The sequence below is a fragment of the Mizuhopecten yessoensis genome, unplaced genomic scaffold, assembly GCF_002113885.1.
Source record: "Mizuhopecten yessoensis strain PY_sf001 unplaced genomic scaffold, ASM211388v2 scaffold4121, whole genome shotgun sequence".
Taxonomy (NCBI): Eukaryota; Metazoa; Mollusca; class Bivalvia; order Pectinida; family Pectinidae; genus Mizuhopecten; species Mizuhopecten yessoensis.
Window position 1 is genome coordinate 2,435,773 of NW_018405386.1, and position 16,903 is coordinate 2,452,675.

General features: G+C 36.9%; 1 protein-coding gene across 14 annotated transcripts in view; it reads right to left on the reverse strand.

Annotated features, from left to right (window-relative positions):
* The window catches only part of LOC110448612 (V-type proton ATPase 116 kDa subunit a-like), a 38,750-nt gene that overhangs the window by 13,311 nt on the left and 8,536 nt on the right, over window positions 1-16,903 (reverse strand). For 6 of the 14 annotated variants that reach the window (XM_021494967.1, XM_021494960.1, XM_021494963.1 and 3 more), the window contains exons 6-20: window positions 16,187-16,313; window positions 15,905-15,987; window positions 15,619-15,712; window positions 14,940-15,152; window positions 14,375-14,525; window positions 13,922-14,061; window positions 13,291-13,427; window positions 12,864-12,957; window positions 12,562-12,680; window positions 11,220-11,371; window positions 10,385-10,515; window positions 9,843-9,947; window positions 6,334-6,345; window positions 3,389-3,454; window positions 1,245-1,304 (exon numbers count right to left, since the gene is read on the reverse strand). In XM_021494967.1, coding sequence (XP_021350642.1) covers window positions 1,245-1,304; window positions 3,389-3,454; window positions 6,334-6,345; window positions 9,843-9,947; window positions 10,385-10,515; window positions 11,220-11,371; window positions 12,562-12,680; window positions 12,864-12,957; window positions 13,291-13,427; window positions 13,922-14,061; window positions 14,375-14,525; window positions 14,940-15,152; window positions 15,619-15,712; window positions 15,905-15,987; window positions 16,187-16,313 — 1,684 coding nt within the window. The remainder of the gene's footprint in view (window positions 1-1,244; window positions 1,305-3,388; window positions 3,455-6,333; window positions 6,346-9,842; window positions 9,948-10,384; window positions 10,516-11,219; window positions 11,372-12,561; window positions 12,681-12,863; window positions 12,958-13,290; window positions 13,428-13,921; window positions 14,062-14,374; window positions 14,526-14,939; window positions 15,153-15,618; window positions 15,713-15,904; window positions 15,988-16,186; window positions 16,314-16,903) is intronic. The other 8 variants (XM_021494969.1, XM_021494964.1, XM_021494968.1 and 5 more) reach the window with 3 other exon arrangements.

A 16,903-nucleotide genomic window follows, 5' to 3' on the forward strand; every position in this document is an offset into this window, starting at 1 on the left:
GTTTGTGAAACATGCTGACATCACAATGAGGTGGGGGCCAGTTAGTATATGATTTGGTAATGCTCTGTTAATTGAGGATGGACATTTAATATATAAATGTATTATGGAATTGATTTTGCTTCTCTTGGATAAACGAGAATCATGCAGGCTTGAGACTGAATTAGTCCCTATTCTGGGTACTGTTTGTTGATTGGTATCAAAGTTCCTTAATGATTCAGACATATACTCTCTAAACTGTTGTTAACAAATACATTGACTTCTACTGCAAAGTCAATAGATATATATTAATATATAAATAAATATGTTACCATTTGGCATGCCACAATTATAAGATCATATGTATTGAAATTCGTTTGGGAAAAAAATCTGTATAAATGGCTTTTAATACAACAGCACACAAGCCATATTTCTGTTATTTGTACCTTTTTACAACAAGAAAATAATTGCAGCGTTGAACATTTTGATGAGACATAAAATAAACACCAAAAAACATCTAGATAAAAGTGTAGGTCTCAAAACTAATTGACATTATGCAGAAAAAATCTGAACTATTTATATATGATGTACTAGCTTTACATAGACTGAACTACACATTCAATATAACGATCAGTTTAAACGGTAAAACCTCTACCTTACAAAATAATTATTCGTACAACTTTTAGCCTCGTTGCAAAGTTAAACCTTCCGAAAAAATAATATTTGAATGTATACCAGTATACCTTACTTGAGATTTTGATTTCTTGATAGCAGATTAAACAGAAATACTGAAAATGAAATCAGATCCAGAAATACTAGCCTCCAGCAAGAAGGTTTAAATTTCAGGCGAGTTATAATCTACGTTCTATATTTACTCTCCAAAAAATTACTCGGCTATGAAAGATATATTAAGATACATAAATACATAGGTATTGTCTGCTGAAGATTTTTTAGAGAAAAAAAAAACACAAAAATTATAGATATCTAAATTTATGGTAGAAAAAAATACTGTAGAAGCTTAGAATTTAATGTTGGATAATATCTCATCAGACAATACAGGGCTAAGGTTAAAATATGCCAACCACCATTAATAGAATATTTGTAAACTTGACCGTATTGTGAACCATAAACCGTCAACTTTAAAAAAAAATCCCCTTGCACTGTCCGAAAAGCCGGACAATGCAGGTAGAAATGGAAGCAAAACTAGCAAGCACTGTGGACCCATGCAGGATATGATATCAATGGGTCGAAGGTCAAGAAGAACTTACCCCAAGCTCAATATCGGAGATAGCTTGCTCTTTGTCTGCGGTACCGTTTCCAGTACCAGACTGAAGGGTATCAGAACAGTTGAAGTCAAAGACAAAGCCTCAATCTCAATGATCTAACCCCCAATACTCTCTACATTACACTCCATAAGGTCAAGGTCATTCAAATTGATCAAGGTCAGGCCACTGAACAACATCAGCTTTCTGATCAAGATCAATCTTTGTAAATGAAAATAGATCTTCATCTGTTATCAGTAGCCTGGTGCTGATTTAAAAAAAGAACTTTGATTTCAAATCACAGTAAATTTGCATAGATCTAACATCATTTATAGGCAAGAGAAACAATGGGTTTTTGTCTTTGATAACCTTGACCTTGATGAGCCCTTAGCTCTTTGAAAAACATGTGGTGATGGAGGGATACCACCATGTACAAGATCAAGATCTAAATAAGGCAGGCAAATTTTAATTGAAAGAAAAGAAAGTCCTCTTAAAAATATTTTTTTTTTAAAAACATAAATGAGTTACAATGATCCAAAAACATTGTGTGTTGCACCTTCAAAAATCTTTTCAGAAAATCTAAGTTTCTGCTCCAGTTATGTCTCCAATAAAACAACCAGGTCATGAAACCTTGGTGAGGACTAGTCCTGACCTGAACCCTGAAAACTCGGGGTTTTATTTCATATTATGTTCAAAACACGTTTACTTATTATTGTATTTACCAGTAAAGAGTGTAATTGTAGCTACTGACCTCTACTGACCCCTACTGACCTCTAAAACATTACATTAAACAAGTATGTGGTATAACCAACTCCTACAATTGGCATCAATATACGTAAGACACAATACTGTAATTACTTTGTAATTATCAACTTTTGACAAAACAATTGAATAAAGTACCTATGAAGGAATAGTGATAAAGATTCTCTGTAAATTTAGTTGAGATATTTATGTTATAGATGTCCTATTTCAGATATGCAAAGCGTTACGTCAAGTAGAAGCAGACGTCATTTTAGAAATGAAGCATAGTTAGTACGGAAAGACTAGAGATAAAATATTCCATCATGATTTACACAAGAAAGTGAAGTCATGATTTTCATGCCATAGTTGAAATATCTTAACCACACAATATAAACTGTGTGATCATGATCACACAGAAATCATTACCAGAATTTATGAATCGAAAATAGTGTAACTTTATGTTCACAACAAATGGAAAGTTGTAACAAATATGACTGTGACAACATCACGGCAAACCTCCAGTCAATTCAAAAAATCAATAATTTTCCATCTAGTGATAGATCAAACCCTATTATTTGTATTTAACTCTTTCCACCCTAGGTTACTTGAGTAGACTCTACCATACATTCATCTGGGTGAATCCATGATGGTCTACAGTGGTGAAAGGGTTAACGCCTTTCAGATTGTCAAAAAGGTAATGCAATTACTACATTGATTTCAGAGTTTGGCTATAAGCACACTGATAAATACTGAACTTTCGCCATTACTCAAAGATACCTTCCATGCTTGACTGGATGTTTGCCTATGACGACTTCAATTGTTCAAACTCATTCACCCCTGAAGACACATTTGAACTCTTCCGATTCAAAGGTTGGAATAGTTCATTATGAAATTTCAGGGTGAATGAATTAATTGCTAGAATTTTGTATTAATCAAACAGGTTCCATAACATTTGAATTTTTTGAGCAAACCTGGGATTTACCGATAACCAGAGGTACAGTCATGGTTTAAGAAATAACACCAGGGGTAATAGCTTTACAGGAGCCATGCTCACAGCAGTCATGCTTACACAGTACAGCCCAATTAATACTGCCACATTAATTTGTGTATGTCATTATAGCAAGATATTCCATATACCGGTAACAGGATTACAGGAACGTGTAGACACCAACAGGGGGAGATAACTCTATATCTAGTCACAACATTTTTATATCAAGACTGTGTTTTTGCTAGAAAATCTAATTTCGGTACAAAATTTAAAGTTTTTAGTCCAACATTACAACAACAACTAAATGAAGATGACATAAGTTGACAAATTAAGATAAACAAAACAGGATGTATTAGGGAGAACTAAACAACCTGCCATATTGGGAACAAAATACAAAGATCAAAGATTGCAGTTTCCTTACCTGTTCATCCAATTCTTCATTGTGGATAAGGGCACTCTGAGAAACAGCTGTAAGACCTGCTCTTCTCTGAAAAAGGAAAATAAATGTCTTAAGACCATAATTCTACGGCCAATAAATGAACACATATGCTGTTTAAAACTTCCCATCTACTGAGAAGTTAACTGTTACTCATGGCAAATTAAAAAGAAACTAAATTTGAATATATAATACTAACATGTTAAATTCCTGTACCATTAACTTATTAGTTATCTTTGGTTATTGAATACCTACACCATAATTCACATATACTTAACAAATACATTGTACAAATACCTGGTCTTGGTAAGTGTTTCAAACAACTGATTCCGAATTTGTGAGGATTTGCTTGAAACAGCTGATTCCGAATTTGTGAGGATTTGCTTGAAACAGCTTATTCAGAATTTGTGAGGATTTGCTTGAAACTGATTCAGAATTTGTGAGGATTTACTTGAAAAAAAAATAATCAGAATTTGTGAGGATTTGAATTCAAGCAAGGAACAATTAGTACAAATCTAAATTTTCTGGATTAATCTTTTCCAAGATATTTAATATATTGAATGAAGAATTGGATCTCATGAAATATATGTACTTTACAGTAGGTCCTGGGGAGAGAGAAGATTCTTTTTTGTATCTCCTGTTATAATTTTCCTCATTCTATTTCATTGTTGTCTTTGTAACCCATATTGATTAAACTCCTTAACTGCAAGCGTACACACACATAATATCAGCCAGAAGGGATAATGCCAACATTCACATAACACTGTTACAAGGCTTAGTGTTTTCTGTATCAAACATGAATGTTTTATGAATAATTTCCTTATTACATGAATCATTGACAACTGGACACATCTGTTCAAAGCTTTACAAGTCACTAACAAAAACTTAAAAAAATTATCTGAAATTATACCAAAAAAATTCTGTTTTAAGTATACAGTTCATTTTTAGTCTGTAGGTGATCATTTTTAATTTCTATATATATACAGTTCAGTTTTAGTCTGTAGGTGACCATTTAGGGAGAGGGCTTGTATAGGCATAGCCTGTTGCCCAATTCCCATTGAATCAATTGATTTAATCAAATATTTTGAAATGAAAAAGTGACCGTTTTTTAATTTCTATAGATACGGTTAAGTTTTGAATTCCAATATTTTTCAACATTCAATTGATGTGAGTTTTGTAATACCAGTTTTGAATATCTGGGCACTGATTTCTAAACAGAAGGGGCTTATTTATCACGTTTGACCTCTAAAATATTACATGATAAAATAACAACAGGATAAGAAGTAAACAGAATTTATAAAAAGAAGTCAACAGTTTTTGTGATAAACATGGCACATTGGTACATATAAGGAAAGGGATACATCAAAACTTTCTCCAAAATCAGTATTACATTTGGATTAGTGAAAATTTTTGAATAACAACCAAATAAATGTCTGAAGCTAAAAAGGGGTTCCAGGTAGTAGATATCTATATCTTTATTATCACAGTGTGAAATACAGAAACTGGTATTGCATGGTATGGAAAATGGCTTTGTGGCTATAGTAAGATTCATCATGTATTTAGTATAAGTCGTTTTTCACATATATCATGTGTGTAATATATATTGTTTATCACAAACATACAAATTCTACTACTGCACTCTAGCTTTATACTTATACACCACCACCAATAAAAAAAAATGTTCTGTCATCTCACTTTCATATCAAATTTCCTCAAGTGCAGGGACATTTTCATTTGACATTCATCGTGTGCAACCCTAGAAAAGCAAGATATCATGACTGATACTTGAAATCAACCTTGTGTGCACACAGACTGGAGAGTATACACAGGGTATCTTGTTAAAACTATCTCACGATATTTGGCTGCAATTAAATTCTCTGAATAATGAAGTCTGTTATGCAGGTTTACTTCTAATTCCAATGTAATGAGAAATTACAAAAGTCATCATGACCCAGAAGATTTTCTATAAATAGCACTGGTGATCTCAACTTTGGCTGTAACACTTTGAAATACAAACAAATCCATATAAGGCAGTGACATACTAAATTTGAATGAAATTTGATCAGGAATGAAGTTTTTTGAGTGAAGATAAGTTTTTTTTTATAAAAAGTAACAATGACCTGGATTCTGGCACCCTGAAACATGAACTTGTTCAGGGTAACCCTTTACTAGAACATTTTACGAAGTCTGAAGAAAATTTATGAAGATATGCCGTGAACATACGTACATGTACCTGGTACATACAAATAATGCTTTATACCTTCAATGAACTAATTAAAGCAAACTAAAAGAAACTGAAACTTTTCAAATATTTTGATACATAAATAAAGCGTCTTAAAAATATGTAAACTAGGTCTTAAATACACCACCACCATAATGTTTAATTATACAAACATACTAATAAACTATTGCTTAATTTTCTATCTAAATATAAATATATAAATCATAACAAACAAAAGTCCTCTCAAGCTGGTCTACATATTTTTCTACTTCATATATCTTACTAATTTCTATGTGCTAATCAAACTAGTTAAACTAGATGGGCTGCATCTTTGTAACATGCTGGAAATAACGGGCAACTTAAATTCTCTTAACTTTTGTTAGTCACATCAAGATAACACAAAAAAGAATCAACACTTGTTTAATCTAATGAAATATGTAACAAATTAATAACAATTAAGAACAAATTAAGCAACTCAAAGCACATTCAAATCAATGTACACATAATTCTGGTTTGAAAACTAATGGCAGTTAAGAAATATTTTGCAGTTAAAATCCACTAATAATGTTTAAGTCCCACCCAGGGGAATTTTTACCCCACCCTTTTTTTAAGTAAAATACAATCTGGCATTTCTAGCAGCTGTGTCCATGATGATACATGTGCGGGGTCATGACTTAGGTTTCCATGGTTACAAGTCATATATACTTACGCCTTCCACTTTCTAAACAATAGGCAAAGAATACAAATTTAATCACCGATCATACACAGACTGGCTGTTATTGATATTTTGATTACATACATGTAGATGGCATATTTATAATTTGTACTGACAACTGACAACTAAATCCACTAAAATTGGTAATCCAATCAACTTGGCAATGTCATTCTGAACTTTTCAATGCCAGGCTGAAACTAAACTTCAGCCTTTTATCTACTCTAGTATATATGAAATACGAGCCTTTTAACTCATTCACCCCTGAAGTCACATTTGAACCTTACCAAATCAATGGCTGTGCAAGTCCAGTTCAGATATGTAGGGGTGAATGAGTTAATAACTTTGCAGCATAACCATTTGTAAGAAAGCTAAACATTTATACATCAAGTAATTCTAATGTCAATTGCTCTGTACTCATTTAAGTGATAGCATTGCTATGAAAAAACTAAGATGGAGAAATGTTTCCTTCACAAATTAAAAAAAAACAACACTAAAAACACCGACTGACTCAAAATTGTTTAGGACAACCAGGATATCATGATTTATATGCAATTCAATAATTTGTTCCATATCTTTACAAAAATGACTCTTTTTTCCAATATTAGAAATAAATAAATAGACCTTTTTCCTTTTTTTCCCTCTTGTGATGTACATATTTAGGTCAAACGACATTGCATCTAACTTTGTATGACAAGTATGAAGTTGGCCATCTTACATTTAATATTTGAATTTCAGTAATCTAAGGATCGTAGATCAGAATATGATGCAGAAAAGTGTACCCACACAGGGCGTTAACACTGTACACTGATCAGTGTACCCACACAGCGCGTTAACACTGTACACTGATCAGTGTCCCCACACAGGGCGTTAACACCGTACCCTGATCAGTGTACCCACACAGGGCGTTAGCACCGTACACTGAGCAGTGTACCGACACAGCGCGTTAACACTGTACACTGATCAGTGTACCCACACAGGGCGGTAACACCGTACACTGATCAGTGTACCCACACAGCGCGCTAACACCGTGCACTGATCAGTGTACCCACACAGGGCGTTAACGCCGTACACTGATCAGTGTACCCACAAAGGTCGTTAACACTGTACACTGATCAGTGTCCCCACACAGGGCGTTAACCCCGTACACTGATCAGTGTACCCACACAGCGCGCTAACACCGTACACTGATCAGTGTACCCACACTGGGCGTTAACACCGTACCCTGATCAGTGTACCCACAAAGGTCGTTAACACTGTACACTGATCAGTGTACCCACACAGCGCGTTAACACCGTACACTAATCAGTGTACCCACACAGGGCGTTAACACCGGACACTGATCAGTGTACCCACACAGGGCGTTAGCACCGTACACTGATCAGTGTACCCACACAGCGCGTTAACACCGTACACTAATCAGTGTACCCACACAGGGCGTTAACACCGTACCCTGATCAGTGTACCCACACAGGGCGTTAACCCCGTACCCTGATCAGTGTACCCACACAGGGCGTTAACCCCGTACACTGACCAGTGTACCCACACAGGGCGTTAACACCGTACATTGATCAGGGTACCCACACATGGCGTAAACACCGTACACTGATCAGTGTACCCACACAGGTCGTTAACACCGTACATTGATCAGTGTACCCACACAGGGCGTTAACACCTTACCCTGATCAGTGTACCCACACAGGGCATTAACTCTGTACACTGATCAGTGTACCCACACAGGGCGTAAACATCGTACACTGATCAGTGTACCCACACAGGGCGCTAACACCGTACACTGATCAGTGTACCCACACAGGTCGTTAACACCGTACATTGATCAGTGTACCCACACAGGGCGTTAACACCTTAAACTGATCAGTGTACCCACACAGGGCATTAACTCTGTACACTGATCAGTGTACCCACACAGGGCGGTAACACCGTAGATTGATCAGTGTACCCACACAGGGCGTTAACACCGTACATTGATCAGGGTACCCACACATGGCGTAAACACCGTACACTGATCAGTGTACCCACACAGGGCGGTAACACCGTAGATTGATCAGTGTACCCACACAGGGCGTTAACACCTTACCCTGATCAGTGTACCCACACAGGGCATTAACTCTGTACCCTGATCAGTGTACCCACACAGGGCGTTAGCACCGTACACTGATCAGTGTACCCACACAGCGCGCTGACACCGTACACTGATCAGTGTACCCACACAGGGCGGTAACACCGTACACTGATCAGTGTACCCACACTGGGCGTTAACACCGTACCCTGATCAGTGTACCCCCACAGGGCGTTAACACAGTACACTGATCAGTGTACCCACACAGGGCGTAAACATCGTACACTGATCAGTGTACCCACACAGGGCGTTAACACTATACACTGATCAGTGTCCCCACACAGGGCGTTAACCCCGTACACTGATCAGTGTACCCACACAGCGCGCTGACACCGTACACTGATCAGTGTACCCACACAGCGCGCTGACACCGTACACTGATCAGTGTACCCACACAGGGCATTAGCACCGTACACTGATCAGTGTACCCACACAGCGCGCTGACACCGTACACTGATCAGTGTACCCACACAGACGTTAACACCGTACACTGATCAGTGTACCCACACAGGGCGTTAGCACCGTACACTGATCAGTGTACCGACACAGCGCGTTAACACTGTACACTGATCAGTGTACCCACACAGGGCGTTAACACCGTACACTGATCAGTGTACCAACACAGCGCGTTAACACCGGACACTGATCAGTGTACCCACACAGGGCGTTAGCACCGTACACTGATCAGTGTACCCACACAGGACGTTAACACCGTACACTGATCAGTGTACCAACACAGCGCGTTAACACCGGACACTGATCAGTGTACCCACACAGGGCGTTAGCACCGTACACTGATCAGTGTACCCACACAGGACGTTAACACCGTACACTGATCAGTGTACCCACACAAGGCGTTAACACCGTACACTGATCAGTGTACCACCACAGGGCGTTAACACCGTACACTGATCAGTGGCACAACTTGTTGGTTATTTGTAAGTATCAGAAACATTTTAAAACATGAAACTTTCCCGTGTCTGCGGAATTTCCCAAAGATTAGGAAGGTTTTGTAGATTTCTCAGCATCTGGATCAATGCCACAAATTACGAAATACTGAGCAGGTCAGATCAACATTTCGGAAGACTCTGGAGATAGTTATTGCAATACTTTTTGTAAGTCCATTTGGATTTTCCTTTAGTTATTTTACTTTATGCTTACATGTGGCATTTTGCCATTCAAACCACATAAACAGAAAAGGCCAAGGTGAAATGAAAAAGTCCATCTGATAAATACACTCACAGTCCCAACTAGTTATAAAATTTGCTGTGAATTTTTATATCTATTCTACTTTTAGTGAGAAATTACCCTCACCAAGAAAAGAATTCATCGTCTTCTATTTCAGTTGATAAAAGTACTAAATTACCTTCAACATGCTGTTGTGTCTGTGTCGGAGAACAAAAGGCTTGATGAACAGCATGGTAGGGACACACAACAGGGCCACAACTACCAGACAAAGCTGAATGATCATCTAGAAACGAAAGAACATTCAAATGTTTTATTAAATTTAAAAAAAAGTTGCAACCTGTTAAAGCAAACGGTTCAAAATAACAGTCAATAATTTGAACACTTTGTTGATACATAATATAGAGTTACATTGTTGGCTGTGAATTATGGCTGTGAATTAATATTCAATAAATGAGAATGAAATTTACAATCTTTCTTTTCCAACTGCCTATCCCTAAGAAACAAAACCTACAGGGTACATGGCCTATCTGGTTTGGTTAGAAGGTTGTCTGATAGCTACAGGTTACATGACCTACCTGGTTTGGGTAGAAGGTTGTCTGAGAGCTACGGGTACATGACCTACCTGGTTTGGGTAGAAGGTTGTCTGAGAGCTACTGGGTACATGACTTACCTGGTTTGGGTAGAAGGTTGTCTGAGAGCTACAGCCGGTACATGACCTACCTGGTTTGGGTAGAAGGTTGTCTGAGACGTACATCCTGTTATGTCTGGGTCGGCTGTTTCACAGCTATATGAAGCGTTCTGATAGCCATCATTAGCATGCTGGTATTTCACAAGGAACATGTTGATAAAGTCTGCAATGACAAAATGTCGGGAATTACAGTTTCCTCCTCAACTGATAGCTGTATTTGTATAACATCATTTGATTTTTGAACTTCTGAATTTCCTACATGATTTAGTAAGTTTTGGCTCAATAAATCAATAAGTTCTTAACATTAACTCATCAATGATTTACTGTACACTGAGAAATTATTGCCTTTTTTTCGGCCTCCATAATGAGGGCGAATTTATCATAATGTAAAAAAACTTACACACATAGTAATTCATGCAAGGGGAGAAATCAATACTAAGAGAATATTGACTTTATCCACAAATGGCGAATGTTTGACTTGGCAAACATATCCTGCTATGCAGTATAGTCTGTAAGTTAGTGACATGCGATCTTGAAATTTGAAACAGGTAATTGAACAATAACTTTTCCACCCCAGTAAAAATCACATTTTTTTTCAAAAACAAGTTTGAACACTGATAAATTATCCCAACCTGGTGGTTTATTTTCTCTTTCTCCCATAATGTATATATCAACATTACAACCGTAAATTCCATTTTCAAGTTAAATAATCAGCACACTGTCTTGCTTTTCCTTTGGAAAACTAGTTTATCCGGGAATATGACTACATCTAATTAAAGCCCATTCCCTATTTTAGAGTTCATTAAAAATATTAATTACCTGATAGAAACTCTGTTAATACATATCATTATTTTTTTGTAAACTTACGAATGAGAAGGGACGGAGCACACTGTGTACAGTGGTTGGTGTACGAGACCCATTTGTAGAAGATGAGAGCGACTAGATATCCGAACAAACACAACAAGAACAGCAACTCTGGGATGAATTGGCAGAAAATGTTGAGTGGCTTACGGAAGTATCTGAAAGGAAAGTAACAAAATTCAAATAAATATTCTCAAAGATATTTTAATTGCATGTAACTTTCCTTTTTTTGAAACATTTTACCTGTGAAATATATAAAAAAAAAAAAAAAAAAAAATATTGAAAATATTTTGATCATGGTGTTACATATACTGGTTGGTACTTTCTATTCACTTTACTCAAAATTTCAAAACACAGAATTTCTGTTATGATGAAGTGATGGTAGAATACGTGGTTGTTTTGGTACATCTTTGTTATAATGTATACTAATATATTTATTAACCTGCACTATTGAAACCATCTATGTATGCAAATCTTACCAAATAATAGCAGTAATGGTACAAATGTGTTGAATAGCCCCTGCAAAATTGCATGTAGCCTGGTTGTCAAGCATGATGTCATTAGAATACATGCCAAAGATTAAACTATGCAGTAACAACTTGTCATTGTAGGTAGTTTTAAAATGTAATAAATTGAAAATTTAATGGTTTTCCTATTGAATACCATATATATTTCACTCGTATAGCAGAATATACTTGTATACTTATTGAAAAATATTGGTATTCTGCCTAACTCATGAAATACATACACTGTATGGTATTCAATGGGAAACCATTAAATATCCTCCATGTCTCTCCGTTTTTGTAGTGATAAGGATTGCTAATACAATGTTTTCAATGCCATCATATAAGAACTAGTTTCAGACTTGACTTAATATTGACTGCAGTAAAAGACACAAGATATTTGGTAACTTGTATGACCCCTGACCTCTGAAGTCACTAGATCAACATTTTCATTCCTGTCCATTGACATCAATTGATTCACAATGCGACCCTTGACCTTTAATATTAACCCTCAATCTTTGATGATGTGAGACTTACAATTAGACCCTTAACCTTACACTGCAACCCAGGATCTTTGATAACATCAGACTTTAGTGTGATCCTTAATCTTATGCATTTCACTATTGACCTTCAATGCCATCCCACTTAGAATGTGACCCTTGACCTTTTATTTTTAGATGACCTTTAACTTACACATGGTTGACGACGCTAAGTAGCACACCCAGAATGTGACGCTTGACCTTATATTTTTAGATGACCTTTGACTTACACGTGGTTGACGAGGCTAAGTAGCACACCCAGAATGTGACCCTTGACCTTATATTTTTAGGTGACCTTTGACTTACACGTGGTTGACGAGGCCAAGTAGCACACCCAAGATCATCTGGCTGATGCCAATAGTGACGGACATCTTCATCTTGAACGAGTTGGTGAACGTGATCTTGTTAAGACTCGACAGCCATATCTGAAATAAATAATTCATAGTTTCATGAACAACAATAGTTTTCTCACATTATACCACAGTACATTATTTACCAGGCGTGAAAACACAGTTTTATCCTTACTGTATAAACATGTGACTTGAAAATTGTTTCAACTAGTATAAATCAAATGTTTTGAAAGTTTGAGGAGAAAAAATAAAACTTACAGGATCTAAACCTAAGGGATACGGTCCGGTGACATTATCAAACATAGTTAATGGGTCCAGTGTCAGGTCCGTATTGGCTTCCAGAGCTGCTTCACTGAAATGGATTAAGTATGTCAAAAATAACTAAAGCGACCTCTGAGTCACTCCATTACTTGGGCACACTCGCTTCTTGCGACTTATGCTGAGGAAGGACGCGAAAATCCTAACAAATACACGTTTAGATTGTATACTGTAAAAATAACATATTGAGCTTGAATACTGTTCTCAAAATAAACCAATGAATGATTCCTGAATGGAGTGAATTCTTCATGGGTAAGCTGATATATATATATAAATATATGAAGTTCGATTTTTTTCGTACTGTTGTTTTAATCTATCAAAATTAATAGATAATTAAATAACTGTAACAAAAATTATTGCTACTCACTCATAATTTGGAATCCACGATGACCCGAATATGTTGACAGATTTGGCGAACACCTCGTTGTAGATGAGACCAGTATACACTGAGAACAAACCCATCATTGCAATGATGTAACGACCACCAAAGAAAATGTTCCACACCTAAAACAGGAAGCGCCAAGGTGTCTTTACATTTTTAAAGATTCTCGATTCTTAAGGAAGACTTTCGACAGAGCAATTAGCTGATAGGGCCTGATACTTTTTTTGTGTCAGCTTAATTTGCCCCGATTATTAACCAGAAAACAACAACTGTTATAGCATTTGCGCTAAATTTGAAAAGTATGGACCCACCTTAAATATGAATTTGTTCATCAAAAGAAGGCTAAATACTGTTTCAAGAATATATTATTAAGGCAAAGATTTGTTATTAGTTGTTATATGATATATCACCACTGTAGACCATAATGGACTCATCCAGATCAATGCATGGAGGAGTCTACTTAAGTTGCATGGGGGTGAAAGGGTTAACATCGGGTTTGACGGCCCATACTCTCTTCAACACGTTCATAACTACTTTCAATCAGGAAGTGAAACCAAGTTTAATGATTATAAAAATATATATAGGATCAGAGGTTTTACTATTGAAAATCATTTACCTCATTGTCCGACTTCTGAGCAAGAAACTTTTTCTCGTATGCAATCATCCATAGTCCAAACAAAAACATGATGAAACCATGGCCGACGTCGCCGAACATCACAGCAAACAGGAAGGGGAAAGATATGACGGTGTACGGTGCTGGAACAAAATTTGTGGTTAAGTGATAATATTATCAGGTGTTGAAATAAAGTTTCATGTTGTAAATTTCAATACATTCACCATTACCAATCTTATTGCATTGCCGATAGCCAACCTCGATCAATAATTACGTAATTTCAGTACTCAAATTGGGTGTTCGAAGAATCCAAAATGTGTGTAAGCAGGGTTCGAACCATCACTAGACAGTTATCATTTAACTTTAACCAACACATTTACATAAAATACGATTAAAAAGATAATATGACAGAATGACTATGGATATTTCTATGAGAACGGACATGTGATATCTTACCAGGGTTGACCTCCTGATACTCAGCAACTCCGTAAGCGTGTATGATACTTTGGAACACAGCCGTGAACTTGTTGGTGCGGAAGTAAGTGGGTGGAGTTTCCTTTGTATTCATCCTGTGTAGAATGCTTGGTACTGTGCTTCCACTCAGCTCCTGTCAACAACAAACCCGTACGAAAACACTTGATAAACACATGCAAACCAAACAAATGGGTGAAGGTAATGATGGCTAATGGTCCATAGTTCTCTGGCCCTTGTGTACAGATTGTATATAAATCCAATCCCTGTACACAAATTTTACTTTAATCTGTACTGTATCAAACTTTTAGTCAAATATATCCATGTGCACAGGTTTTACTGGTCCTTAAGTATAAATTATTCCTTCATCTTGTCCATGTGATGAGATTATACTTAAATCTGGTCACTGTATACAGGTTTTCTTGAATCTAGTAACTGTCCTAAGGTAATTTTCACCTGGTCTCAATTACTAACTTTTATTCATTATGGTTAATATATTCTTGTTTGACCCTTCTCTGGCCTGAGTGGAGATGTTATAAAGTGGACTGACCGTTCCATGTCTAAGGGCCATCTGCACGTCCTCCAGTGCCATGACAGGACACCAGCATTCGGCGATCAGACTGTTGTGAGACAGATCAAAGTTACACAGGTTCAGCGTGTGGTAGATCGCCTTGATTTTCTTCACTTTGATTACCCATAGTCGAATCTCCTTCTGAGCGCTCGCCAGCACTCGCCTCCTGTGCTCCTCTGTCTGGTACAACACCTGTTCAAGGTCAAGGTCAACAATCATTAGCCTTTTGGCGACTTTTGTTGAAATTCATTATTTTAATTTAAAAACAACGACAATTAATTCAAAGCTATTACTCAATTTCATAAAAAAATCTGGATATCTAAATTTGATTTATAAATTTTGTTTATGGTTAAATCAATCAAACTCATTGCTGGATTTTTAAGTAGTAACACGCTGAATTTGACATAAAGTAATATCACGCTGAATTTTACAATAAAGAAATATCATACTGAATATTTTCAATAAGGTTCTAGCATCATTCACTTTCATTATCAGGAGGATGCTATGCATGGATCAGCTCACGCACTCCCTATACCTGTGTACTTACTAAGACAACACTTTTCCATTCATTGTGAGACATATTTAAACTGCAGGTCTAGCAAACAATGAAATAATTATTATGTGTGAAATCAAAATGATTGACTCAGTAAAATCATACAGTTCTCAGATCCTCCAGTCTCGTTGATACCCCATTAGACATCTCAAATCTCTCCTGGGAATTCTCCGGACATGGGTACAAAACAGCCTTAAATCTACAATAAGAAACACACATACACCTCAAAATTCAAATCTATACACTATTCATAAGTTTAACCATAAATGAAATTATATATTTTTTGTATTTTATTCAAATTCTTATTCAGTTTTGATAGTTGAATTTTGAAAACTTAAAGGACATAAATAAAATTATGAAACTGAAAACAAAGTTCTGATTTTCCACTTACCCCTCACAGATTTTTCTCACTCTGGCCTTGAGCTGTTCACCTTGGTAGAATACTATGAAGACGGATTTGAAGATTTCATCTCCCTAAACACATAGGATAGAAATTAAAGAATAAGTTACTATCTGATACATGATCGCCAAAACAGAAAACAATCCTGTATAGCTGTAACACAGTCAACATGGCAAAACAGATACGCACAGGATGAATGAAGCAAATACTACATACACCCAACTTCAGTCAAAGCGGGGGTATAGCGACTGTTGAGATTTTATCATAACTTACCGTGACAGGATCTTTCATGACCTGATCGATGTCCTCGTAACGCAGGAACACGTTACCGCGACAGGCAAACCACATCATCCTCTCAAACACGGGGATTTTCTCTCTGGGCACCACACCAGCCACAAATCTGGAATGAAGATTTACATACTACTGTACTAACACCTTGGGGAGTGGGGAAGGAAGATTTGGTATGGAGAGGGTACAAAACGGATTGATATGGGTTGGAAGGGTAAAGTCAGGACTGGTATGAGGCCGAGAGGAGTTAAATGGAAGAGGGAAGAGAGAAAAGGAGGGGAATGTCTTTGGAGTGAAACACGTTGAAGAAGACAGGAGTGAAAGAAATAGGGAGGACATTGGATGGAGGCAGATTTAGAAAGAGGGAGGCTGTGAGAAAGGGCAGAGAGAAAAAGAGGAATTGTCAAAAATGGAGAGTGTTAGAAAGAGGGGGAGGTTGTCAGAAGGAAGCAGGGTTAAGAGGAAAGAAACTATCAGAAGGGGACAAGCGGTGTTAGAAGTGGGTAGATAAGGTGTTCCATTTAGGAAGAGGTTATCGCAGTTGGTTGAGATATTTTGAAAGGCTGGGAGAAAACTTAGAAAGCATGGCGGAGGGATACAGGAGGAGTGATTGTGGAGCAGTGTTAGAGGGGGGGAGAGGTGGGGGGAAGACTTACATGTTAGAACCTCAATTCATATAAATCGAAACTCATACAGATGAAT